The sequence below is a fragment of the Xiphophorus hellerii genome, chromosome 19 (genome assembly GCF_003331165.1).
Source record: "Xiphophorus hellerii strain 12219 chromosome 19, Xiphophorus_hellerii-4.1, whole genome shotgun sequence".
Lineage (NCBI taxonomy): Eukaryota > Metazoa > Chordata > Actinopteri > Cyprinodontiformes > Poeciliidae > Xiphophorus > Xiphophorus hellerii.
In genome coordinates this window covers 22,551,794-22,578,110 of record NC_045690.1, presented here as the reverse complement: position 1 = coordinate 22,578,110, position 26,317 = coordinate 22,551,794, and the positions used below count along the sequence as shown (strand labels likewise).

General features: G+C 42.0%; 1 protein-coding gene across 3 annotated transcripts in view; it reads right to left on the bottom strand.

Moving 5' to 3' along the window:
• Window positions 1-26,317, bottom strand: part of pcnx1 (pecanex 1) — a 41,097-nt gene that overhangs the window by 9,412 nt on the left and 5,368 nt on the right. For 2 of the 3 annotated variants that reach the window (XM_032547123.1, XM_032547121.1), the window contains exons 3-26: window positions 25,114-25,216; window positions 23,344-23,380; window positions 21,307-21,372; window positions 19,517-21,217; window positions 16,089-16,218; window positions 13,727-13,920; window positions 11,725-11,818; window positions 11,019-11,076; window positions 10,406-10,638; window positions 8,996-9,149; window positions 8,619-8,651; window positions 7,428-7,599; window positions 7,154-7,264; window positions 6,892-6,983; window positions 6,638-6,747; window positions 5,606-5,711; window positions 5,398-5,490; window positions 5,019-5,169; window positions 3,681-3,822; window positions 2,049-2,226; window positions 1,836-1,944; window positions 1,605-1,734; window positions 1,446-1,504; window positions 298-513 (exon numbers count right to left, since the gene is read on the bottom strand). In XM_032547123.1, coding sequence (XP_032403014.1) covers window positions 298-513; window positions 1,446-1,504; window positions 1,605-1,734; window positions 1,836-1,944; window positions 2,049-2,226; window positions 3,681-3,822; window positions 5,019-5,169; window positions 5,398-5,490; window positions 5,606-5,711; window positions 6,638-6,747; window positions 6,892-6,983; window positions 7,154-7,264; window positions 7,428-7,599; window positions 8,619-8,651; window positions 8,996-9,149; window positions 10,406-10,638; window positions 11,019-11,076; window positions 11,725-11,818; window positions 13,727-13,920; window positions 16,089-16,218; window positions 19,517-21,217; window positions 21,307-21,372; window positions 23,344-23,380; window positions 25,114-25,216 — 4,472 coding nt within the window. The remainder of the gene's footprint in view (window positions 1-297; window positions 514-1,445; window positions 1,505-1,604; window positions 1,735-1,835; window positions 1,945-2,048; window positions 2,227-3,680; window positions 3,823-5,018; window positions 5,170-5,397; window positions 5,491-5,605; window positions 5,712-6,637; window positions 6,748-6,891; window positions 6,984-7,153; window positions 7,265-7,427; window positions 7,600-8,618; window positions 8,652-8,995; window positions 9,150-10,405; window positions 10,639-11,018; window positions 11,077-11,724; window positions 11,819-13,726; window positions 13,921-16,088; window positions 16,219-19,516; window positions 21,218-21,306; window positions 21,373-23,343; window positions 23,381-25,113; window positions 25,217-26,317) is intronic. The other variant, XM_032547122.1, reaches the window with a different exon arrangement.

Here is a 26,317-nt window from a genome sequence, read left to right as displayed (position 1 = left end):
TTATTTTAGTAATCGATTATTCCGGCGATTAATCAATTAATTGGATAAAAATAATCAGCACATTCAGCACCCAAGTCTTGCTTATACAACAACAGCACTCAACAGCAATACAGTGGAGAGCTGAGGTGTTGATTATTTTTTGGATTAACCGGTTAATAATGGACAGTACGAGACGATTAATAAAAGTTTTGTCTTTTTTCCTTCCTCCTGAGTCATTTTTCCGTCAGATTCTCCGTTATTTAGAAAACAGACATCATTTTAGAGGCCACAACGCCGCTACCAAATCTCCAGCCTCACCTCTGAACTCCAGGCCCCGGAGCTGGAAGGTGACCAGGCCGTTGCCGATCTCGATGAGGTGCACCAAGGCGTTCAGGTAGTCGGACGCCAGGATGAAGCAATCCCCCGTGCTGAAGTTCCCCCAGCGGCCCAGCAGGAGGTCTCCACACAGGCTGTGCTGCAGGGAGCGAGTGAGATGCTCGTAGAAGATCGAGTTCAAGTTGTTGTCGTCCGATCCTGAGAAAAGGCGAAATGAAAAGGCGCATTTTAGAGGCTGCGCAAACATGGTAGAGATGTGTAAAAGAGGCCTTGAAGCGGCAGTACTGTTGTGTTTTCAAGGCACATAGTGAGATTTTAGAGCACAATTAAGTCATGTTGCCATCAGTTGTTCTAAAAATGCTATATGTATTAAATATTAAATTTGACTTTGTAAATTAACGCTTTGTAATTGGGCCTCTGCCGCTATAAAAACTCCTGCTCTTCCTGAAACTCCGCCTTCAGGAAGTCATCACAGCATGGCTCCTCTGTTAACCCTTTAACAACGTTTTTATCAGCATTTCACTGAGAAGTAGCTCCTCTAATGAGCTCAGCGCATGCTCAGTTCCAGCAGGTGTTTGCTAATTGCTGCTGGCTAGTCTGAAGGAGCTGAGTGGGGACTTGCAGAGGAGGGACACCATGTGAGGCAGAAGCTTGGAAACTGCAGCTCCAAGGAGGAGCTGCGTCTCGAAGGCGGCACTCGCTTGGTCTCCCCACGGATTTTGCACAGCTGAATGGTTGCCACCGGAGAATAATGGTTTTCTCAAATATGCAACACTCCAGGTATGACTTTAATAACATTATAACTTTCTGTAAAGCTCAAAACAGTCAATTTGACATAATACTGCCCCTTTACAACATATCTAGCTTTTAGCAATGCAGCGTGATCTCACACTGAGAAACGTAAGAACAGTTTTATTACTTTGAGCCAATTATTTAATTAATTCATTGGGGGAAAATGTTCATGCTGATATCTGAAACAAATTTAAATTGTTCCAAAGACGTACAAAGTGGCGAGGAAGGCAAAAAAAAATAAAAAAATCCAAAGCTCGCCGTTTGAGAACTACTTTAAGCCTCACGGTCTGTCTCTGTCAAGATTTCTGGCAACAGATCAACGCAAAACGACGACTCACCCGGATTTCTGTCGAGCTGAGAGGCCAGCCGGGTGTTCGAGTGATCGACTCTCTTGGTGCTGCTCAAAATAAAATAAAAAATAAATAAATAAAAATCAACCACCTTAGAAACGCGTAGACAGGAACAAACAGGTGCCGTCTTACGACAGCGTTGCCTACTTGTAGTCTCGCTCCCAGAACTTCACAGGCCGAACATAGGAGGTGATGAAGATGGCGCTGCCGAGGAAAGGGTTGAGCGGAGTGGAGAAGACCGCGGACACCACAGCCTGGACAAACAGCATGGCGGAATCTGGGCGAGCTCGAGTCAAGGCGCCGTGATGACAACGCGCTTAACGAAGTGATTATTGAAACCGAACATGTCAAACGGCTGAGTGCAGGGCCGAAGGATACGAGGCACGGCGAAGGGCTGAGCGAAGGCATGGAAGGCTGAGCCCCAGGTGATTTGCCACGGAGCGATATAGGTGTAAACAAAGTGCAGCTTGTAAAAAAGCTCCCACAACTGTAAAGACAGAAGGAGGGAGAAAACACACGTTCTGTCCATCAACACGGTCCCAAATGAACACCTCCGAAAGTCGCGGTGGATTTCGATTTGCTGCCGCTCACCTTGCTGAAAACAATGGACATGAGGAAGAGGTCCAGCAGCAGCGTCTCGGACAGATGGCGGTAGTCGAAGGTGAAAAACAGGACGGTGAAGAGGATGGTGACATACTGGTAGGTGGGGCTGCTGTAGCTGGAGCGGAGCAGCTTCAGGCCGGCCACTGTGATCATCAGAGCGCCGACCCTGGCACAGCAAGCACCAAAAAAAACAACATTTTACTGCATTTATTCTGAGTAAATTTACTTCATGTGGAAAGAAATGCCACGTGAAGAAAAGAGTTATTTTTAAGAGGCCCACGGTTGTACTCAGCAGTCAACACGAAGTTCTCGTCCATGTAATCGTCCCGGTAATTATTGCGATGAACGGCAGTATTGTTGTTTTGAGGCCATTTTCAAGGAACATTTTGAAAATGCCGTAATAATGCAAGTTCGTCCTTTCACAGACGGATAAACTTTCATTTTGTGAACAAACCTAACACTCGTTAAGTCTTAAGAACACTTAACTACTGAGAACACGAGGACTGGAAGATATTTTAAACAACCAAAGATGAAAAATAAAACCCACACACAACTGAAACCATAAATAAAATGGATCATGTCGTCTTTGTAAACAGAATTGCCCTTTAAAAAAATATTAATGGTCAGAATGGAAATTACGGAGCTTCATTTTAATTTATTGTGTGATTAATTGATTAATTGATTATTGCAACAGGTTTATAAATATCCTCACTTTCAAGCCCAGTCCAGCTGGAATGTTTGCAGGTGAAAGGTTCGATCCTGAGCTGCTTTTGCGCCGTTTCCTGTCTTTACATGCATGCTGGTGTTATTATGCATGTCTACGTATCAGGAAATAAAGGAGGATTTTGTGGACCAACAAGTCCTATTATTACGCCTTTAAAGTAAGGATGCAGGACTGGATGTGGGTTCGTTCTAAGCGTCGGCTACATGTCGACATCAATAATGTGGAATTTGCAGCGTCCCGCTGCGTCATGAGCGGGTACGTTACTTTTCCCCTGTAACTTTACATTACATTGACTTGCTTCATTTTTAAAAAAAATTTTTATTAACCACCTGGAAATGAAGCTTTTTAGTTTAAGCACCCAATATTATGAAATCATCTGCACAGCATGTTATGAAATGATGTTGTTATACAGACACTGAAGGAACATTTTACTCACAGATGTGTCAAATCTATAAACGCGGCGGTATATAAGGCGGTGTGTCATTTGGCATAGTTTTTTTGTCGTTTATGAGGAACAACTTTTCTGTGAGGTTTCAGCTAGCAGGAAGCATTTGACAAGAAAAACAGAAAGTCACGGATTACTAATAGAAAATTTCTAACCCCCCCCCCCCCAAAAACAATCAAATAAAAAAATTGGAACATAATCTGTGACCTTGTTGTTTTCATAATTTAATTCAATTAAAAGTTGAATTTAAATTTTTATTTTTTGTGATTTAATACTACAGCAATAAAACATTTTTTTTCCTATTTTTCTTTTACTCATATATTACTAGGGTTTCCCATAAATGTGTCTAAAATAAAGCAAAACGTTGTATATCCCATTGCAAATTTGGTCGCAGACAGACGAAATGGAAGTAAAAGCACATGAATAATACATCAAAATGTAGACTACTCACTCTGTGTCAAGTTTCTTTGGACTGGCGAGTTCCCTGGCGCTGCCACTCAGCTCGTTGAGGATGACGAGCGGGTAAAGGACGTTCTTTTCGACAAACAGCAGCCACACATGGAGCTTTTCAAACCACATGACGTGAGCCGCGTCTGAGAGGGGACAAAAGGTTCAGAGTTCAGCTCGGCGGGACGGCCAAAACCCGAACAGGCAGGTCAGGCATTTCGAAAAAAAATGTAAAAAAATAAATCGGTGATCGGATAGAAAACTACAATCGCTGCACCCGTTTTTAAAATGGCATACCGTGATACTGTGAAAGTGTTTCATGCTGTTCATTTCTTCTCAAAGCCGTCCTGCTTTAGCTGCTGTCACAGTTTATTTACAAATTAGGTGACTTGACAGCAGCTGGTCAAGTAAGGGTTTTTGTTAGGGGTGTCAGAATAAAAAGGGGTGAACACAAATGCACACCAGTTGTTCATTTCTTATCTGTAAATAATTTTGAAAAAAGGTGACATTTTCACGTTTCTACTTGTTTATTTCATTCATTTGCAGTTCGAAATGAACATGTCACATGCCGACATAAAGAAAGGTTTTGAATGAAATGGAGAAGTTTGAAGAAAAAAACATCCTGCATGGTCCACCTCTTCTTTCAAAAGTCGATTAAACTATTGTTTAAACAACTAAACGTCAATCTACAGCTCTGGGGGGAAAAAAATTAAGAGACCACTTAAAATGATCCCTTTGTCTGATTTTGCTCTTCATAGGTAAGTGTTTGAGTAAAATGAACATTGTTCTTTTATTCTATGAATCAATAACAACATGTCTCTGAAATTCAAAGCAAAAATGTTGTGTTTATTTGCAGAAAATGAGAAATGGTTAAAATAACGAAAAAGATGCAGTGTTTTTTTTTAATAGTGCAAAGGAAACAAGTTCATATTCATTTAGAAACAACACTGCTGATGTTTTAACTGAGGAAGAGTTCAGAAATGAACATCTGGTGGAACAACCAGGAGGTTTTCAACAGGGTTCAGTGAGGTGGGCTCTCCATTTTTTCCAGAGCTGCAGATAAATGGGTCTAGAAACACAAAAAGGCAATGAGTATATATGGAAATAATAAAAATAAGAAAAAAAAACCACGATATTTTAATAAGAAATATTGATCTACTCTCTTTGTTTTTTCGTATTTCCTCCATGAACAGAAATACATTGCTCCGTTTGTATTTCTGTTTATTTCATTGTACGGCGTATCGCAGAAAACTTCTATATATTTCACTGAAATATGCGGCTGTAATTTCAAAAATGAAAAAAAAAAAAGGGGTCAAAGCTTTAGGGAGCGCCGTTTGCTTACCTCTGACTTCAAACTGGTAGTACTCCTTTGTTTTGAGCAGCGGGTGAGAGAAGCAGTACCAGGGCAGCTGCTTGCGAACTTGTGGGAGCAGGTAGTGGGTGAGGAGTCCCACCGTCCCCAGCAGAGCGTACAGGACGTAACTGAGGAAGGGCTGAGGAGAAAACGAGGCCGTCATTAAACCTAAACGTTACATCTTCTCAATCCAAACACGCAAGCAGAAACAAGGGGTCAAAGGTTTTGTTCATGGATGCTCCTCGGACAAATGGAGGCCTAAAAATCGCGCGAGACTTTGAAAAAGTCTGCGGCCATGTTGCGAGCTTTACTCATTTCCTCCAAAAATCATTGACTGTAGTTTTCAGAGCTAACGTTTTTACTGTACCTGGAGTGCTATGAACACTGTGCTGACATGTATGGCAAAGTAAAGGACAGCAATGACCACACAGACAATCAGGTCCGACTGCAGGCGCTCATTCTACACATTTGAAAAGAAACATCAGGCATGAGATGAGAAATTGGTATTTAACAAAATGTCATGTGGCTGGTCTACGCCTAACCAGAGCTTAGAAGGCTCAGGATGCCAGACTCACCACCGAGGCCCTCAGCTTGTCCGGCAGAGGGTCCTGCACCTCAGACAGGGGGTCCTCTGGGTTCTTGTCTTTTAGATTTGGCAAAATCTTGGACTGTATCAGTGAGCTGCGAAGTAAGAAGAGAAAATAATAAGTTCTTCTCATAACTTCCCGGGCACAATTAATTTATATATTTTTTCCTCAAATGCCTTTATCTTTTATCTCAAATTCCACAATATTACAAGTACCCAGTAATGGTTGACATAAAAAAAAAATTCACTAGTTCAGCAGAATTTGTTGTCTTTGTTTATTGCTTTAAAAACTACTAGTAAGTCTTTGAGAAATATTTTTGTAAAAAAAAAAGAAAAAAAAGTCACATGAATATTACATATACATGTGTGCAGATGGAAATAAACAGAGATGGACAAAAAGTTTGTCGTCCATCGCTGCTGTTAGCAGATGTCGCTGGCGCGTCAGGTTTACAGGCGTACCAGAAACACAGTACAATGGTTCCACCTCAGGACTTTCTTTTGAAAAAAAAAAGAAGACTAAAAGTATAACATTTTTGAACACGTTAAAATCGAATTCATTAATATTACTGTGTTAAAGTCCCCGTCTTAATATAGATTAATCTGCTGAATTATACTTGAGTATTTTTATAATCAACTGTCTTTGTAATGCGCTCAAAATATTTAACTTGTGATAAGCAAAAGCTAAGCAGATGGGTAGAAATCCATTTGTTTATGAATAGAAAAAGGAATAAAAGCCGGATGAGGGCGCTGCAGCTGCAGCAGCCGATACAGTCACACTTGTATATCACTGTAAAAGTCACTGCAAAGGTTAAAAAAACACTTAGATTACTAAATTCTCTTTCCTTAACCTGATAAAATAAAGCCAGTGACCTACATCCAGCTCTGAAGAAGGAGAGCAGTGATTTGTATTTCCACACTAGTGTTTCAAAATCCAGCTGACAGAGAAATCAGATGTTTTAAAGCAAGCTCCTAAAAATACGCTAATATTTTGCAGCCGCGGGAAAAAACAGCCGAGGCTTACATGAGGACAGAGGGGTCGCTGCTTTGCCGGCTCAGGTGGTACGACACTGCCACCAGGAGGCCGCAGAACACAGAGAACAACACGGGGATGTGGTGCGGCTCCCAGGTCTCCTAGAACGATGACGAAAGCTTTGCTTTTATGTCACTTTACGGCTTCAAAGACCAAACAAATAGATCACGAACTAGCCTACTGACAAGGGAACCGGCGGGCATGCTTTTGCAACAATCCACCTTTACGTCTTGGTCAGCTCTTACCTTGAGCGCTCCGTAGCAGAAGCCGTAGAGCAAGGCGACGGTGACGACGCTGCGCAGCGTGCTGTACAGCGCCGACAGGAGACTCGTGCAGGCTGCAGAGAGAGAGAGAGAGAGAAAATAAAACAGCAGCAACAAGACAACTCTGACAGGAACCAGGCCAGGAAGAGCGCCGCTATGAGGCCTCCCTGCGTTGCAGTGTGTTGGGTGTGACAAAGTGTGTGAGTGTGTGCCGCGTCATCCCGCCGAGGTCACAGCCACTCACCGTTGCCCCCGAACACATGGACGTCCAGCTGCTCGAAGAGGTACATGACGAACGTGTTGACTTGTGGCAGCAGTCCCATGAAGAACACGACGGGGAAACACAGAGTGAAGACTGCAGGAACACACACACACACACACACACACACACAAGGTGACTTTCAGCGCTTTCTGCATCTGGACTAGCAACACAGCAGATTTTCTGACATGATTTAAATTCCTTTTACTTATTTTGGAACAATAAAATATGCAAAACGTCCAGCGGGACATGCACCCACCAATGACGAGGTCTCTGGCCGACGCCAGCAGCAGCGAGCTGGTGAGCGCCACTCCGTACAGGGTGAAGCGGGATGAGGTGATCCTCAGGCTGCCGTAGTGCAGCAGCCAAATGAGGCCGCAGCACAGGCAGAAGTAGACCGGCCGGCTGTATGCTATGATGCGATTGTGACCCTGCAGGCACAAGGGGAAGGATCACGGTCTTGGGCGATGTCCTGACGCAGCCGGGCGTTTACGAGAGCGGATGTCTTCGCAACGTCGCTCAGGAACATAATAGCGCACACATTCTCAAAGATCAATAAACTTTCAATTCTATTGAACATTTAATACTGGAACTGGAAAACATTTTAAATATTCAAAGTAAACCAAACAGAAACAACAAATAAAATGAGTTAATTGGTCTTCCAGGTCAAAATAGGTAGTTTGATTAATCTGCGTTATGTATTAAAATTTTAATATTAATCTTGTGTGTTAATATTACCAACTCTACTATATACAATATATAAAAGTTCAATATGTATTCATAAAGGCATACTAGAAGTAATAGTAATTTCCCACTGCTGTTCAGTGATTCATACAATTATCCCAAAGGAAAATGTGATCAGAGTCACATTAGATCTGTTCCAAGGGACAAAGGTCATTTTCGTGCCAGTTTTCGCTGGAGGCAGTGACCTGCCGTGCTTTTCACACCACCGCAGACTTGGGGTTTGGAAAAAAAAAATGTTTTGTTTGTTTGTTTTTTTTTTACGTCACGATCCAAAGTCCGGAACGTCAGCTCAGGGAGCGGAAACGGGGACAACACCGGCGGGTAGCGGGAGAGAGAAAGTGAGATGCAGACAAAGAGTGAGAGAGTGAGCCGTGGCCTAAACTCTCAGCAGCTATTTAAAGCTTTGCGCCTGCAGCTGAGTAAGAGCTGCATTAATAAAAGACGCCGTTTCAGAGCAGCCCTACTGACGCGAGGGAGGGAGGTGGAGGGGGGCGACTCACAAGAGGAAAAGCAGCATCATTTTCCAGAAGCCCCAAAAAAAACCCCCAAAAAACAACTCCCACTAAATAATAAGTACAGGTTGTAAACATGTTCAATCCAGACAGAATTTCTACCTTAAACACAGAAGTCACTTCATTTGAACTGGTTCAAGATGAACTTTTAGAAGTTTTATGTGGCGTAAAACAAATGAGAAATAACTACGTACGTGTCGAGGCGAGGAGGAGTCTGGCTGAACACTCTGGAAATAAAGAAAAGCAGAATAAATAATGGAAGGAAGTTGATACGCCTTGAGCAAACATGTAGATATCAGAGGTTTTCTTTTTTTCTTTTTTTTTAAACATTTCTGACAGAGAAAGAAAAGCCCAACACTTCAGAGCGTCACAGATTCCCCCCTCAGGGGAACGCCGCGCTTTCATGTTCTCCCCCGCCGCGTCGAGACGAATGAGAGCAGCGTCTGAACTCCTTCCTTCCAAAAGCGGCTTCTCCGTTTCACCTCCTCTTTTTTTTTTTTTTTCTTTTACTTTCTTTTTTTCAGGTCAAGTCGACACAATGTTAAGCTGCCGCTGAGTCAAGGGGTCTCACCTTCAGCAGGGAATACTGGCAACTGGCGATGACGAGGCAGAACTGAAAGACGCAGATGTCGGTGAAGAAGCCGTGGACGAGGAGCACGGAGCCCAGGAAGGCCACCAGGACGGCCAGCACCACGGCCAGGACGTTCTCCAGAACCTCGCGGTTCCTGGAGCGACGACGAATACAAATGCGACAGCCCGTTTAAGTGCGAAGACGGAGAAAAATGGCATTTTCTTTCAAATGAAACTGAACAAAAGAGGGAATAGTGACACAGAAAGCAACAAATCATGGGTCAGCGGACTGGACAGGAGGGAGAAAGAACGTGCTCTGAACTTGGGCTGCCGTTCATGAAAAGTTCATTCTGACCGACGGCGGGAGAACGATGCTTGCTGGTGGCTCAAACGGCAACACAAATTGTGTATCACAATTTATACCCAAAAGAAGAAAGAAAAATGAGAGAAGCAATAAAGACAAGTATTTTTTTAAAAATAGCATGAAAAACAATATTAATAAAAAGAAATCCGCAATAAATCAAACATGTAAATTCAGAATTCAAAACGGCCCAATGACAGGACCCTGAGGTTCGCCTGGAAAACACTGAAATGTGTGATGCTGGTGATGTTAACACCACATCGATCGTTCGTTCTCTCAACTTCGCCATGTTGTCTCCAAAGATTAAAAAGTTGAAATGACTTATGAAGAGCTTAGTTTTAATGTTAAGAGTTTCCTGTTTATTAATACGAGAAAAGTTTTTTTTTCTTATTTTTCCTGTAATCAATCAATGAGAATCCATATGTATTTTATGGGTTTAAATAAGAATATTTATGTAATCCCCAAATTTGTCATCTGTCTCGATAACAAATTTTTCTGGACGATAAATTGTCCCAGAAGTTATTGCGATAAACAATAACATTGTTGTTTTGAGATAATTTTCAAGTAACATAATGGTAATGGCATATTGATGCAAGAACATATTCTCGGAGATCAACAACGTTAAAATTCTGATGAGTACTTAACACTGGAACTGGAAGATATTTGAAATATCCAAAATAAACAAACAAAACAATAGAAGCAAAAAACAAAATGAATTATGAAGTCTCTGTAAACAAAAATTGTCTTTCAATATAAAGACAATTTATTTCTTGCCTTCACTGTCTTCAGTCAGCACCAGACTGAAGACTTTTATCATCTAATGTTTGAAGAAAGAGCAAAACAACAAATCATGCAAATGGAAATGACTGAGGTCGCTCGAACTTATCACGCCATTATAATTGAATCGTTGCTTATTGCAGCAGGCCTACTAAAACCAAAACTTCTTAACCGTTCAATGCATTCACAGATCGAATGGATCGGTTTGGTCGTCTGAAACTCCAAGTTACCCAACACGACGTGAAACGCGGGCAGAAATAAAGACGAGCCCACCTGTCGAACAGCGCCAGCAGCGTGAGCCGGTCGAAATGCAGGCCGACCCACAGGTACGGGAGGAGCCAGAGGCGGTAGTACTGCTTGGCCTTGCCGGCGGGAGCGGAGGCCGTGGCGCTGTCCTGTCCCACCGGCGCGTCCTGCAGCTCCGGGCTCAGGTCTCCGTCCTGCTGCTCCAGCAGCTCCGGGTCCATGGTCAGCAGGCGGTTCAGACGGATCTGATGGAGGGAGAACTGTCTCGTGGTCAGCTACAGTTCCCTCAATTTGCGACTAACATCACAAACTCAAGGGAGCGCGTGACGTTTCTTTTTCCCCTCCTTCCCAAAAAAAGTGCTGAAATTAAACCTCTGGAAAACAAAAATAGTAAAAGTGATTCTTTTTTTTAAGGTGGTTTGACAGAATGTTGTTACTTTAAGCCTTACAAGAACACAGATCAAAAACAAAGAGCGCATTTAAAGAAGCTGTGAAACCAGCATAAGCAGACAAATTTCCACATGTCACTCAAGGTCATGTGTTTTGGTCTCCCTCCCTTAAGTCCTCCGAAACACACACACACACATACACACACACACATACGTGCGCACACACATCATCTTATTAGTTGGTTACTCACCAGGTCGTGAGGGTAGAAGCGAACTGAGGTAGAACTGGAGAGGTGGGAGTCGGTGTCCCTGCACAAACACCAAATGAAGAAAAACGTCTGCAGATCCTGGTTTTCCAATGACATCAAGTTAAAAACAAAACGGCTGGACTGTTTTCAGCAGTTTTATCCTGGATGGGGGTTTCTTAAAGTGTGAGAAAAAGTAAGTTATGTATCCCCAGAGATAGATATAAAACACAGATGCTAAATAAAAGGTTTTCAAACTCAGAAAATTTGAAACTGAAACGTTTTGTTTTTGTTTGTTGGTTTTTTTTACCCTTTTTGAAACAATTTCTGAGATTATTATTAGAATCTCTGAAATTTTTCTTGTAAATCTTTTGACTTTTTGAACATAGAAATTTTCAAGACATTTTCTGCGATTAATCTGAAAATGTCAATTTTCTTTTTCGCTAATTTTCAACTTTTTGAACTCAGAAATGTCCGATTCTCTCCGCGCAAAAGTTCTCCAGATGAATCTCAAAATTTCCGAGTTTTTGATTGAAATTTACTTCTTTTTTTCCTCTCTCTCTCTCTCTCTCTTTACAATGGCCCTGATACGCCTTCGTAGTCATGAGAAAAACCGGGAAAAAACCCCCCACAAAATTTTTAACCAAACTGCATGAAAAAGCCAGGAAGAGTTTAAGCCTCTCAAGCCCAACTTTCTGAAATTGAAATTTACCACAGGTTGTTGGAGGCTCGTCTGGTTGCGGGTTCAAAATTGACCAGCGACATGTCGCATCCGCCGGCCTCGTACAGGGACGGAGCGAGCTTTCCTGGGGGAAACATGACAGAAAAAAAACCAGTCAGCTTTATGTTTGCGTTCAGAAAACAGGGCGGCTAATGCCTTGGAGTAGTCGCTCTCATTGTATTCCTGTTTCTTAGCGCAAGTCTGGACAGAGTTTAACAGATGAACAGCGGCGTTTTAATCGGATTCTGAAAACGACTTAATGAGAAGCGGACGGAAGGAGAACGCTTAGCGACGCTTCCGTCTCGGACTCATTTCAGTTTCTGTTCAGCTGCAACATTTACGTCAAGTACTGCGATCCTTAAAACGCTGCCGTGGTAACAGCAACCGGCTTGTGTTAATATTTACTTCAAATTCAAGCGCCGAGAGGGGGGTGTAAATGTCACGACTCGGTTTGCAAAACCAAACAGTCGATAATCAGCTGCTGTAAAAAGTTGCCTGACTTTAATAAAAGCAAAGGTGCGTTTTCTCCTGTTAGGAAGAGAAAGAAATAAAGTCGTACTCCGACCGAGGAATCTGTAAATCTGAAATGTGTTTATCAGAGATATTTGAGGAGGTTACGGCCCCGCTGTGCAGAAAACACAAATGTTCAGAGAACTGTTCAAGCAGCTGGCCGCAGTTCAGCTGTGGAGCAACAGATCTGCTGCTGTTTCCCTGTAATCATGTGGAACGACAGCCACAGGCTGAGGAGCTGAGCGACACACACATTAACACGAGCTGCTGAAGGTCAGAGGCTGGAACCACACACTGAAGAAACCTAATGCAATGCTATATGGATTAATGCTGTTATAGAGGATGGAAGAATGGGGAAGGAAGGAAGGAAGGAAAGAAAGGAAGGTGTTACACAAGGACAGCAGGAGAAAAGGTCACATCGGGCATTCTCTTTGTTTTGCACACAGGTTCCTGGACTTCCTCTGACCATCGGTTTTCTGATGGTGAAGAGCCACGGTCAGTGTCAGTGCGTCTGCGAAGGGAACATGGATGCGCTCTGCTGGGATCAAAGGTCAGATCCCCCCTGGCTTCAGACGCAGCCAGGCGCCATAAATGGAGCACGCATAACGCCAGCGGGCTTTAACTGATTACAACGGCCCGCCAGCTGTAAATAACAGGCACTCTCCTGTGATTGACTGAGACCGTCATTTCCATAACCTGCTCTCTCTCTCTCTGAGTCGCCCCTTGAACATTGTGTCAGTTTAGCCACAAGATTCAATTTTAATTCATTAAGATGTTATTTGATAGAACACAGGGGTGTGCATAATCATAAGTCAGAAGGGAAATTTTACATGATTTTTGATTTGGTTTTTTCTTGAAAGTAAAATGTGAAAAATGTTTGTTTTTGTTCAGCCTGCTTGACTTCCTCCTGAATATTTTTTTAAACTATACATTATTTATGTTGAAATGTTCCACTTACTGTACAATATTTTAATCTTTATTGTGTTTTTATACTTTTTTATATATTCTGTCTTCGTGTGAGTTGTTTGCTGTTATTGCCCGTCACTTTGCACAGACTTCCCCGTTGTGGAACAATAAAGGATTTTATTCTGTTCTACTTTTTGCTACAACCGCGGCTGGAAAATATTTCAGGAATTTCTCTATCAGCTTTGAACAGAAACTAAGAATCGTGTCCGTTCTCAGACTGGATGAATAGCATCTGCGAGCATCAGGGTTCAAGTCTTGCTGCAAATTCTTAATCAGATTTAGGTCTGGGCTTTGACTGGGACGTTTTAGCACATAAGTGAGCTATAAGCTAAGCTACATTGTAGCAGGTTGCCCTGCTGGAAACCCAACCACCACCCCTGTCAAGTTTTTTCAGATTTTGTAAGTCTAGCTAATAAGTAACTAATAATAAACTCTGAACTATTTGATTGTGAAAAACGAGAAAATAAAAGCTAAAACAGAGGCAAAAAACAAAAGCTGCTCTCGATAAGCCGCCTACCGAAGTCGTCCTGCAGGCTGGTGGCGCCCACAGTCGAGGCCTGGTCCTGAGAACCCTCCAGGTGCGCGCTTCCATTCCTGGCCAGCAGGGACACACTCGCGCTCAGCACTGTCACCTGGGAAGGGGTTCTGGATGGCTGAGTTTTCACCAGAGAGGAAGAAGGCTGGGCGGCCTGGCTGAGAGCCTCCTGAAGACTGTTGGAGGAGAGAGAGGGGGAGGAAATAAGTGGTGGGATTTGTTCTAGTTAACAGCAGCAACACAGAGGGAGGCTGGAGGAGAGAGCGCTGCGTTAGCGACAGAAGGATATGAGAATAGAAAAAACTAATGATGTTTAAGCGCTTTTTGGGTTGTTTTTTTTAACCACTAGTTTTCGGTTATCACTTGTGCTGTGCATTGGAACATTCTTAACTTGCTTGCAACTAAACTAATAAACTGTAAAGGCCCATTTTTAACTTACAGTAGTTAACAGTCAGACTGAAAAAAATTGGAACTGCAGCTGCATGGGGGGGCACAAATTAATTTCTGTCATAGGGCCCAAGATTCCTGGCGGCGCCCCTGGCATGAAAACAGCATGGTTCTAATCTAGACATTTTAATGCAAACATTCCTGACTTTTCCAGACTCAACTTTCCAAATTCTCAGTCCTTAACGTTCTTCAAGAAAAAGAAAAAAAACACATACACTAAAATAATAACGTTTATTATGAATGTACGCAGCAGGTAGAGTTTAAATACGGAGTCTTCAAAACCCAAACACTAGAGAGAGATTTAAAAAAAATGATAGAAAGCAAGAAAGACACTGTGTGTGTGTGGGGAGAAAATCCACAATTAAAACTTGTGAAATGAATGATTCACTCACTTGTTTGTATATGACCAAATAAACCTGAAAAATGGTTCAAATTCACCTTTAAAAACCTCGAAACGAGCATAAAATGCATGTTTATGGTGAACGTATGCAACCTTTCACCAGCCCTGCACAAAGCTACGATTACTGCTTATACATATGGATCATATAATCAAAGGAGAAAATGCCTGAGAAGGTGAAAGTGTAAAGGCAGTAAAGGACAAAGGATCTAGTTTTAACTTTATGACCCCTGGCAGGCTGCTCACTTGTTTTTCTTGCTCAACACTTTTGAAGAGTCGGCATTTAGAGGCGTGACCTTGAGAGATCGCAACAGGACAAAACAGATCCTCGGCTAAAGGTGAGACCCTGTCGGCCGTTCACCTCCTGCGAAACTGACCAGGTTGGCATCAGTTTATTAAGAGCAGATATTGGTGAATATTAAGAGTCTAATTGTGTAATAACCGTGACTAAAAACACCGTATTAAAAAAAACAAAAACATACAGAATTTGAAAACAGAGAAAAAACAGAACATCTGCATTAGCACAACTATCGCATTGTTGTCTACAACATTGTAGTACGATATTTTATGATACTATTTTAATAATGATAAAAGTGCTGATAAGACCTATTTATTACTTCTCTTTTTTTAAGTATCTGTAATGCTACGACTGCATGGCACAGCAATTATATCTCCACAAACACAAATACCGATCTTGAAAAACATTTCCATCAAGCTTCTTTAGGACACCAGTCACATAAAGACGTGTGATTTGTTTCACAAAACTGCACACAGCCACTAAATCTAATCATATTTTTTAAATGTGTTGATATTTATTGGTGCTGTAATAGAATAAACAGTGGAAATATTAGTCAAACTAATGCGGAGTGTTTTGGGTTTTTTAAAAACATCGCTAGTTGGAATTTATTGTGACAACGATAAATGAAGATTCTTATGATAAGAAATGTATCGCAATAACCGATACAATATGCCCAACCCCAACTTCGGTTAAAACTTGGTAAAATTGTTTTATGTTGATGAAATGTGTGTGTTTAAATGTGATCTATTCAGTTCAGTTTATCTATACAGCGCCAATTTGAAACAAATGCCGGCTGCAGGCAATATAAAGGGAAGCGTGATCAAGAACATGCAGTCACGTCAAAAAGAAAAAAAGCCAAACAATTTACAGCCAAGTCGATAAATCAAAACTTTGGTCCTCTCACTCAAGACACTCTCAGTCTTACAGGATTTAATTCTTTAATGGTTAGAATGTAAACTTTAAAACACCAGAGAGAAATATAAAAAAGTGGAAAAGAGCGAGAGTTGGCAAAATAAGGCAAGCAGGGCAAAGAAAGCGGTAGAGAGATGATGTTTGGTTTGAAGTTCTGGACAACAGAAGGGGCAGAACGATGTCGATGTGAGGACAGGAAGGTGACATGTTCAGACCAGGCAACACAACCATAGAGATCCGCCCAACACACACACACCCACACACACATACCGACCCTGCGCACGCCGTACCTGAGAGGAGATCCAATGAGCGAGGTGGGAGGGGTGGGGTTACTTCCTGCGTTGTGCCGCCGCCTCACGGCCTGCCGACGAAACGTGCTGCGCTCCCGACGGAATATGACCGTCTCCTCACTTCCTGGCGCTGTCGTGGTGAGAGACGTCATCGGTCCGTTAGTGTGGATTTGTTTCCTTTCCCGGAAATTATGCTTTCATGTGTGGCTTAGAAGATTTTTTTCCAGCACTTATATATAAACAACAGCTGGAAAACGACCTAGGAAATGTTTTCTAAATGACATTTAGAAAAGTAGGTTTTTGAAAAGTAAAACCTACTGACCTAATTCTGTATTAAGGGGCAAAAGAAAATAATCAGTTCCTTCTGCATGAGGGTCAATGTTTGGGTTTTGTGAAGTTGACTGGACCAATTAAATAAACACAGAGTAATATATATTCGTGTATTAGTGACTATTTGTATGTTAACTATGACCATTGTAGATAATAAACAATAACATTTCATAATCAAAATTTTAGTTTCAAAATTTGACACTAGATTCATATAAAAACGTATTTATTTGACAGAAATGCTCTTTTATGACCAACAAATTCAAAAGGAGGATGAGCCACTTAGGACCATTGCTAAAAAGGCAGGCTGTTCAGAGAGGCCTCTATCAAAGCATATTAGCAGGAAGTTGAGTGGAAGGAAAACGTGCACTCGAAAAAGTTGTGATTTTGGTTGATTCAAAGACAGGCTGTGGAGCATTGTCCAGACACAAACGAGAGATGCCAGAGCCACTATAAAATAAAAATATTGATGAAATATACTTTTAAGTAGACTTTTTTTTAAATTATTTGAGAAACTGAATTTTCTGTCATTAGCACTAAACCATTATCAAAATGAACGGAAATAATGCAATGAAACATCTGCCTGAGTTTGACTTTTTTCGGTAAATTACAGAAACAAAGACTGTTTTCACAATATTCTAATCCTGAGACGGACCTGTAAGTCATACCGACTAGATATTCGCAAAGGAAATGTCAACAAAGCACAATTAAAATAAAAGCAGTTAAGATGATTATCAAAACTGAAATGTTTTTAATTTAACAGCTGTAATGACATTACCAGAGATCTGCATCTCTGATACATAAATATCTAAAATGATTTAGACTGTGGATGTTACAGCCTGGATGTTGCATCAGTTTCAATGCAGGGTTATTTTATTACCTGATTTCGATCTTACCTTCTTGGCTCCACACTGGCCAACACAACACTGCTGTCCCTGAAAAATTGCATGCAGAATAGTCAGATGTTTTGACCTCTGCTTTTATTTCCCCCCCCTGTAACCCGGGGCGCTCCTTAAAAGAAAACTATGATGTATGACTAACACTGAGACTGTGGTGGATGAGACGAGAGTTATTACACTGCTGCCATTGAAGGAAAGCCTAATAAAATTCTCCCTGGATACATTACACCCCGGATCATTTTTTTTTACAGTCATAAACCCATTAGCAGTAAAAACATAGCTTTACTAGGCTAGCAAAGCTGGGCTAGACCTAGCCTGTCTCTGTGATTAACAGATTTATTCTTTGGATATCCCAGAACCGACATTTGAAATTTCCAATACATTTTCATAGTTGTTATGGTAAGACTGATAAATTCAGCTTACTCTATGGTTTTATATTCCAAAGATAAAAACACCACTTAGCTTATATTAGCGCACATGAAGTTAGCTTGTCTCGGGGATTTACCCATTTTGTTGTTCTGATACCCGAGAGAACAGACGGATTTCTGACACTTAAATAATGGTTAAAATAAGACTAAACAATTTAGATAAATAAAAACATACTTTATAGTTTTAGAGTGAAACAATAAAATAGCCCTCTTGGCTTATTAGCTATCTAGTGCTAGCTTTGCTCGGTGCTTTTCATTGTCCTGAAAAACATTTCTAAAGAAATTCACTCCTAAAGACAATTTAATAGCAGGACAAATACAGAGGAGTATTGAACTGAAAAATGACTCATCAGTTTTTAGATAATGTTTTTAATTCATAGTAAATATTTAAGTAGCAACAGCTCCTGGATATATGAGTTTAGGCCAGTTTGGAAGAATGCTTTACCAAAACCTCGAGTGCATTAAATAAGATAATGAAGCGCCTAAAACTTTAACAATATGTTCATTTATGAATAAAATTCAGCATACTCAGTCACAACGTCCTTGAGCAAACTGAAAAAAATAGCCATGATCTAAATCAAATTCAAAAATAACTTCAAACAGAACAAGAGCAAACAAAAGTCTGTTTACTGCATATTATTAACTGTGGCATTAATATGAATCAAAACAGCAGGAATCAAACTAAATCTTTCTTTTTTTTTAAAAACGCACTGAGAAATCATCTGATGATCAGAAATGGGCAATTTTTGGTTTGACCTACCAAGGTGTAACTGGGTTGTCCGAACATATCACCCTTCGGTGTGCAGGTTAATACTTATGAGATGAAGCCTCTATTATCAGCATCAGTTGGGTTTTTAAAATGAAGTCAGAAGAGGCACAAAAAAAGTGAAAGAAGTAAAAAAAAAAACACTGTACTGTCTGTGGAAGCATAACAGGTATGAATTCAGACTGGTGCAACAGAAAGCTAGTGTTTGGCAGGTGCTGTTCATTTTGAACTTTTGAGATGCTGTCAACAATAGGATGCGCGGGGAACAGCAACTGCTCTCTCATACACACCGTGTGGCATCACCACTGCTGCAAATACAATGCTGCTCATGGCTGCAAGATCACATGACAGCTCAGAAAGCCAAGGAGAGTCAGCATCATTTTCAAAAAAAAACACAGCCTAATGTAGCAATAGAACAAGAGCGAAAAGATATTTGAAGACCTGAGTAAAACTGTGACATTAATTCACGAGCTTGAAGGCCCAGGGAGGGAACAGCGCTAGTGCTCAACACAACCATGCTAATAAGACAGCATCTGTTTGCTCAACCTCAACACAAAGCACACACTGTGCTGTCATACTAATAGTGATCTGCACAGGGAGCACTTTGCTTGGGTCAGAATTGCTACTCCATGGAAACTCACCATGGTTACGCTGAATGTGGAAGACCGACAACATCCCGTTTGCAATCACCAGCGCGAGCCGCTGTGAAACCCTCCCAGTGTCTGGAGGGCCTCATTTGCTCCGAGAACAAGTTCATGAACTCTAGATTTATGCTTGTGTTAATAAACTAAAATAACAAAAGTTGACAAAAGCTTCCAACAGGAAGTACGCTCGTAAAGTAGGGACAAACAACCTTAAACATCTCAGGAAATTAGAAATTAAGGAGTTTTAAAGTGAAAAAGAAAAACAAACTAAGCCAAACAGAGTAGATAAGTAACAGCATTCTAGGGCGATTTGTTAAAACAAAGTCTTTAAGTGAGGGTAAAAATTAAGACGTTTGGTACCAACCTCGAAGTGAAGCTGCAGTTGCATCCTGAGGTTCAGTGAAAGCCGTCTGGTTGGGCAGGCTGTTTCTGGAGCGGGTCACTGATTCCAGCTGGGAGGCCCGACCGAGCAGAGACGCAGCGTCCAGGACTTCCCCTTCTTTGGCTTCCAAATCCGACTTGGAGGTGGTGAGGGGCCGGGGCCCAGGCGGCGCTCCTAAGCGGTTGGGGTCGTTAAGGCAAGCGGCAGTGCCACTGTCCAAACTCAACACTCTAGCGTGCGTCTTGGCGCTGCCAGTGCTGGGCGTACGGCGGGAAGCCCGGCGCTTCCCTCTGAGTCCCACCTCCGCCTCAGACACTCCTGGATATTTGACCGCAGAGGAGGAGGGGGAAGTGGCAGCAGCATGCTTGGCTTTCAGGGCCTTGAAGTGACCCTCTGGCGAGTGGCAGGAGCGGGAGGTGGTGCTGGACGAGCTGTCCGTGCTTAGATGGTTGGTGGAATGCAGACTGGAGGCACAGCTGAGTTCACTTTGATCACTAGAGTCGTCCTCTCCTCCTCCAGTAAAGACGGCGCTACAGGGTTTAACCATTCCACGTAACGCCATGTAGTCCCGGCGTCGGCTGGCATCGAAACTGCTCGCTCTTTTCTTCCCTCCGTGCCGGCGTCCACGGCGCCCAGTTGACAGAGACAAAGTCCTCTGAACGCCGGCTTCAGGTTTCGGCCGGCCATCGGCTTTTGCCTTGTCCTGCTCAGTCGCGGCTACGTCCGTCGAGCCATCGGCACTGGTCCTGACGCCAGGTTCTTCCGTGCTCTCCCCAGGCTCTGCTTGCTCCTGGGTTACGGAAGAAGTAGAGGTGCCCACAGTCTGCTTAGCAGTCAGCTCATTAGCATGAGGGTTTTTATTGGCCTCCCGAGAGGGAACGTTGCCGAGACCTCGAGAGACCACCCCGGCGAGGCTGGAACTCCGGCCGTCTGCGGGTGAGGGCACGTGCTCATCCCCCGAAAGTGAGAGAAGGCTTTCCACATGCGTAGAACTGGTTTGTTCACTGTGAAAGCTGCTGACGGTGCTGTTGGTGTCGCGGTCTGTCCCGCTGCAGTAGCTCTCGGTGGAGCCGCTGCTGCGGGTACTCAAGCTCCTCAAGCTGTCCGCGCTTCGCTCTCCTGCGTGAGACTTTCCATCCCCGACCGAGCCCTTCCTACCAGCACCCACCTCAACCTGGTAGAGCCCTGAGCTGCCCTCCCCCGCCTCTCTGGAGGCAGAGCGGGCCACTTTGTGCGAGTCCTTGTGCTTGCAGCACTCTTCCCCTGAGGTGGAGGGCACCGCTTGATCCTGCTGGTATAGCTGTTCTCTGTCGCACAGCGCGGGCCTGTGCGGTCTTGCCGCCTCCAGCTCGCACACTGTGTCAAGGCCCCCTCTCCGGGGTGGAGGATACAGAGCAAAGTCTGGCAGACAGGGGTCGGGAAAGGCAGAGCCCGACGAGCTGGAGGTCCGAGGCAGACCCCGAGAACGGAGCTCCTTCCTGAAGGCCTGAGACTGCATGGACGCGTGGGAGGCCACCTCCGTGTCACAAGACGAGTGCGACAGGCTGACGTGATAAGCAGCAGAGGTGCACATGTCGCCGGCCTCCCGAGACAGCTCTGAAGGACACAAGGAGGTGGAAGGCTGCAACGAGGCAAAGGAGTCACTGGGAACGAGGCAGTACATCTTGGTTTCCGACAGCAGGTCTATAACGGGTGAACACAGAAGACGCGAAAACATTAGACGACGTTTCAAAGCGTGGGTAGACTATGGCTTGTTTTCAAAGTGTCGTTACCGTGATCGTGACTGCAGCTCCCGATGAGAGTCAAGCTGATGTCGTCCGGAGCCTTTCCCACGTCTCCTGTGATAACAAGATTAAAAGTAATGAGGAGCTGACAGATTTAATAAATGTAACAATCATAATATTAACCGACTGGTGAACAGAACTATGACCTTTTACTAACGGTACTTGGAGCAACACTCTTCAGTGAGGACACCGTTACTGAGACAAAACGTCCCAAAGCTAACTTTTTCAGTACGAGCAAGTTTTTCAAGATGAAGTCCAAGAGATGTACAGTAATTAGCTTTTTTAAAAAAAAGTAAAAAATAAATAAAATTTTAAAACAATTTTGAGAGATGTCTGTGGTTCATTCGGGCTATGAAAGAGTGTGAGCTTTTCATCAGGTACCAGGAAGTCCGAATGGGCTACAGGAAAGTTGCTGTGTTTTATCTCTTTTTTTTTTAATGTCCAGCCTCTGTCTGTTGTGGAACATGTCAAATTTGGAAATGTTTACATTCTTTCCAAAATCTTAGAGTAGGAATACAAACACAGAAAGTACTGTTTTCGTTAGCTAACCGGACAAGTTGCTCATTTAAGATTCAAGGAAGAATAGTAAAACCCTGCTCACATCAGTTGCTCTCGCTACCTTTCTCTCACACAGTGTGGCGTCACCTCTGCGTCTTATATAAATAATTAGTAGCTGCTCACAGTAGGAAGTTAATAAATAACTATTGTTTATCTTATGTTATTGTTCCCAAACATGAAAGCAATGCTCCACAGTTCAAGGCTTTGAAGAATATTGGAAATCAGCCAAAACGTTTTGATGGGTGCATCTTCAACAGTCACTAGTCCTTGGACTCAACATGCAACAGACCTCTAAAGAGAATACTAATGAAGAAAACAGCTAGCCTAGCCTCATACCATGAATGCCCAACAAAACACTGTAGATTTGCTTTTGCAACAGTCAAAAGAAGCAGCTCTCAATATATTCCTGGAATGCCAGCATGGCTGTTATAGGAAACTTCCCTCCAGAGAACCAAATGTTCAGACTCTGCAATGATCCCCCCCCTACCCCCTCAAAGTAACACTCTATGACCACTTCGAAGGTGACGAAATGAAAGAATAGGGAAGTAAAGGATGATACACCAAAGGCAAAAATCTGAAACCCTAATTCACAAACCGCCGGCTAATTAGGATGACTCATTGAAAAACTCAGCGAAACAACCACTTCAACCTGACAGCGTAATGGGCCCAAAGCAAAGCTAGAAGCTGATTTACACTCTACGTCGGATTCCAATAAAGCCTTACCGGAGAATGCCTCCCATGCTAAGTATTACAGTGAATCTTTTCAGAAACTGTAGCGGTCTGCCTAAGGCCGGCTCGTCCCGGTTTGACTGCCGAGGTCAAAGCAATGCTGAGTCAGGGTACATCTCCTGGACAGCAGGGAGCTCACGGTCAAGGATGTGGGCAACCCATAATGAGACGATTGTAAAACCAGGCATTTAGCAGCTCTGCACTCTTGTAGCAAGTTCTTTTTTTCTTTTTCTTTTTTAAATTTCACATATATGGAGTTACACAGGTACGGAAAAAGTGATCAAGAGAAAACCAAGTAAAAAACAAAGAAAGAAAAGGAGTACGTGTGGGAGGACGGATGCAACATTTAGACCATGGCATCGGGAACAAACTACTGTATGAAAGTACCAAAACAAAACAAAACAAAAAAAATATCTAATTTATTTTACCCCACTTATCCAGACCTGGAGAATACTGAAATTCAGCTCCAGGCTGCATAACAACCCTGCAGGAAGTTTTAAATCAGATCCTCCTGGCTTGTAGTAAACTGGAGACAGATGGTCTGCAACAAGATGATGATCTGAGACCTACTTCCAAAATCCACACAAACATGATTCACGAGACCTAAAGTGAAATCGACCTTCGATGAAAACCGGATCTATTTCAAGGCACTTTTATAACATCCTCAATAAGGCCAATAAATGTAGTTCAAAGTACAGCATATTATTATGTAGCAAGGCGGAGTGTTGTTCCGTTTACCTTTGACACCCATCGCTCTCCCGTGAGCTGATGCAATCTGAGAAACGAAGGGGGAAGAGAAAAAGAAAACAAAATTGTTACTGAAAACTGGACGGATCGGCAAAAGACAATTCATTTGGTAAGGGGCAGCCATATTGGATCTTGAGGTCAGAGTTGTAAACGTACAAATAAACCTTAGACGTGTTGACCAGCAATTACAAAATAGAGCGGTTTTTTTTTTCATTCCAATTCCTATATTAACCGAGTTTAAACGGACAGGCAACGTCACTCTGACTGACCTAAATGAATGACTAATCCTTCCCACCTTTTATCAGCTTCAGATTATTTTGCATCTGAAAGAGGGAAGTCAGAGCTCGTTTGCTTTTATGCTTTGGCAATAACAGAGAGCAATTATCATTCGCTTAGGAAGGGAAAAGCAAATAACGCTCTATCAGTGCTAATGCATAATGTTTTATATCCCTATGAGGAAATGTGTTTTGATGGTGTGTGTTTTTTTTGTTTTTTTTTGCTACTATGAAGTTGGAAACCGTGGTTTTCTTTATGATTTTTTAATGCAACCTTTTTACAAAACTTTTTAATATTAGCCAAAGGCACAATAGATATTTGTAAAAAGAAGTTTTGCCTATATGAAGCCATTACGTAACAAATATCTCATCGAACACTTGCCAGCTGGTTGCTTAGTTATGCTGATTAAAAGCTTGACTCTCCAACCAAAGTGGAGCAAAAATGAAAGTGTTTTAAATTAAAACTGCTGTGAAAAGAATCGCTTGTTTCTCCGGTAAGGGATGCGCTCAAATGGGTTCATTTGAGCTCAGTTCCTCAGAGCGATATTTACATCCCTGTGGTGGTGCACCGAAACACAAAAGAGGCCAACTAATTACATTTTGCATGACATACACTTTAGTTGTGCTGTAATCCAAAGTTACAAATTATGATTAGGTGAAGGCTGGCATATGATGTTTATTGCTAATATTTTGATTCTGATACGTCCAACGAATTCATGGAGGTGCACCGATAAATCGGCCCCGTTTTCCTTCCTTTCCTTTTCCTATTTGCAAATCTGATGAATCTCTCATTTTCTGTTCAAGAAACCATACCTAAATCAAATTTCAGAATGAGATTCCCATTTTTCTAATAATATTCAGCTGAATATACTAAACGATACTAAACCTCAGATATCTGTATCGGTATCGGAAGTAAAGAAAGAAAAAAAAAAAAGTGGATCCCAATTCCTGAAAATAAATCGTTACAAGTTAGTAATATAAAATTTTACTGTGTATCCTTTGGCTATGTTACCGCAATAATGTTATACATAGCAAATTTTCTTTTAATTGGGAATTTTAAATAAAATAAATTTATATACAGTATATCTTTAGTTTTAACATGTATTCCTGCAAACAAAAAACTGCTAAACGCCGCGTAGTAGTATTTTTGAAACACCATCCAGTGCAATGTGTATGCCTCTAGAAATATAAATAAGTGTTTATGCTCAAAAGACAAACAATAATAAGAGATTAAAACCTGTCGATGTTCAATTTCTGACCGGATCTCTCCTCAATCTGAGCTCGAGAAAGTAAAATTGGGAAACAGTTGTGGCTCGTAACTCACAAGATGGCTTCTCTTCACTCATTACGCTCAATTAAAAGTGACAAAGGTTCAAGTCTCAAACCAAGAGTCCAAGTCAAATCTCAAGCCTTTTGACTTTGTGTCTCAAAGTCAAACTGATCTTTTTGATAGTCACATATGCAAGGGATCAGCTGGTTTGTTTACCTGATTAGATTCCATCCCAATATAAGAATTTCTTGAACTGCAGTCCACCGGCGGAGTCTCTTGTCGGATGAAATCTGCCATCTCTATGCCCCCGCCAGGGTCCCTTTGCGAAACACAAATTGAAGACACTTTCCTGGAGGCCCCAAAATTATTCTCAACATTTTATTTTTGTGTCCTTCACAATAATCAGAGCTCCATACTGGAAGTTTTCTTTGGATTATGAAACTTGATGATAAAAAAAAAAGGGCGGGGGAGGGAAATGCATTCATGCAGATTTTCTCCAGGTTTATATTTAGCCCAGACATGCTTACTTAACCAGCTGGTATGTTGAAACAGAAAATCCCTCAAAGGACGTAAATCATTTCCATATGCCAAAAATAAAATAAAAGAAATAAATAAAAAAAAAGTTTCCATACCAGGTCAAACCAGAAAAATAAATAAATAAATAAAACTCAAACAAAGTGACAAAAATAGTGCAAAACAGGCAGGAGCTCTTGTCGGTAGCTAAACTGAAAACGACCTGGAATGTTGCTGCAGATGTTGCGGGCAAAGCTGCGACTGCAACTGTCCCTGCGGTCGAGGACCGTCATGCATCCCGTTGCTTTTCCCCTGCGTCCTACAAGCGCTCCCCTTGGGAATGTGAACATGAGTCATTTCTGCAACTCCTGGGCACCAAAAACCCCTAACCGGCTGCCTTTTATTTCCACCAGAGTGAGAAATGAGTACCTCAATAATAATTCAAAAAAAAAGAAAGTAAAAACTAACGATAAAACCAAGTGTTCAGAATGATAGGTTAACGCCGAGCCTCTCTATAAACATGCCATTAAAGACTTCATTAGCACTTTCACAAGTTTCGGAAAAGAACAAAATCCATACATTGTCCTGGAAAAGTATTTATACACTCAGAACTATTCGCTGTTATGCCACTTACTAATACGATTGGAATAAACATTGTGTGGATTTATCAAATATTTTGCAAAAAAATATATATATATATATATATTTTGGTGCCATCACAGCTTCACATTTTGCAGTGTAAAAAAATTAAATTTAATGTACTTCATGCAACAGACAAAGACAAAACAGAACCTAATAAGACAGAGATACCGTATTCAATTACGCATAAAGTGCGGCATAATCTGCAAGGGAACGTAAGAGAAAAAAAAAATCCTCCATGTCCCCTAGAGGGCTCCGTAGAAATGTG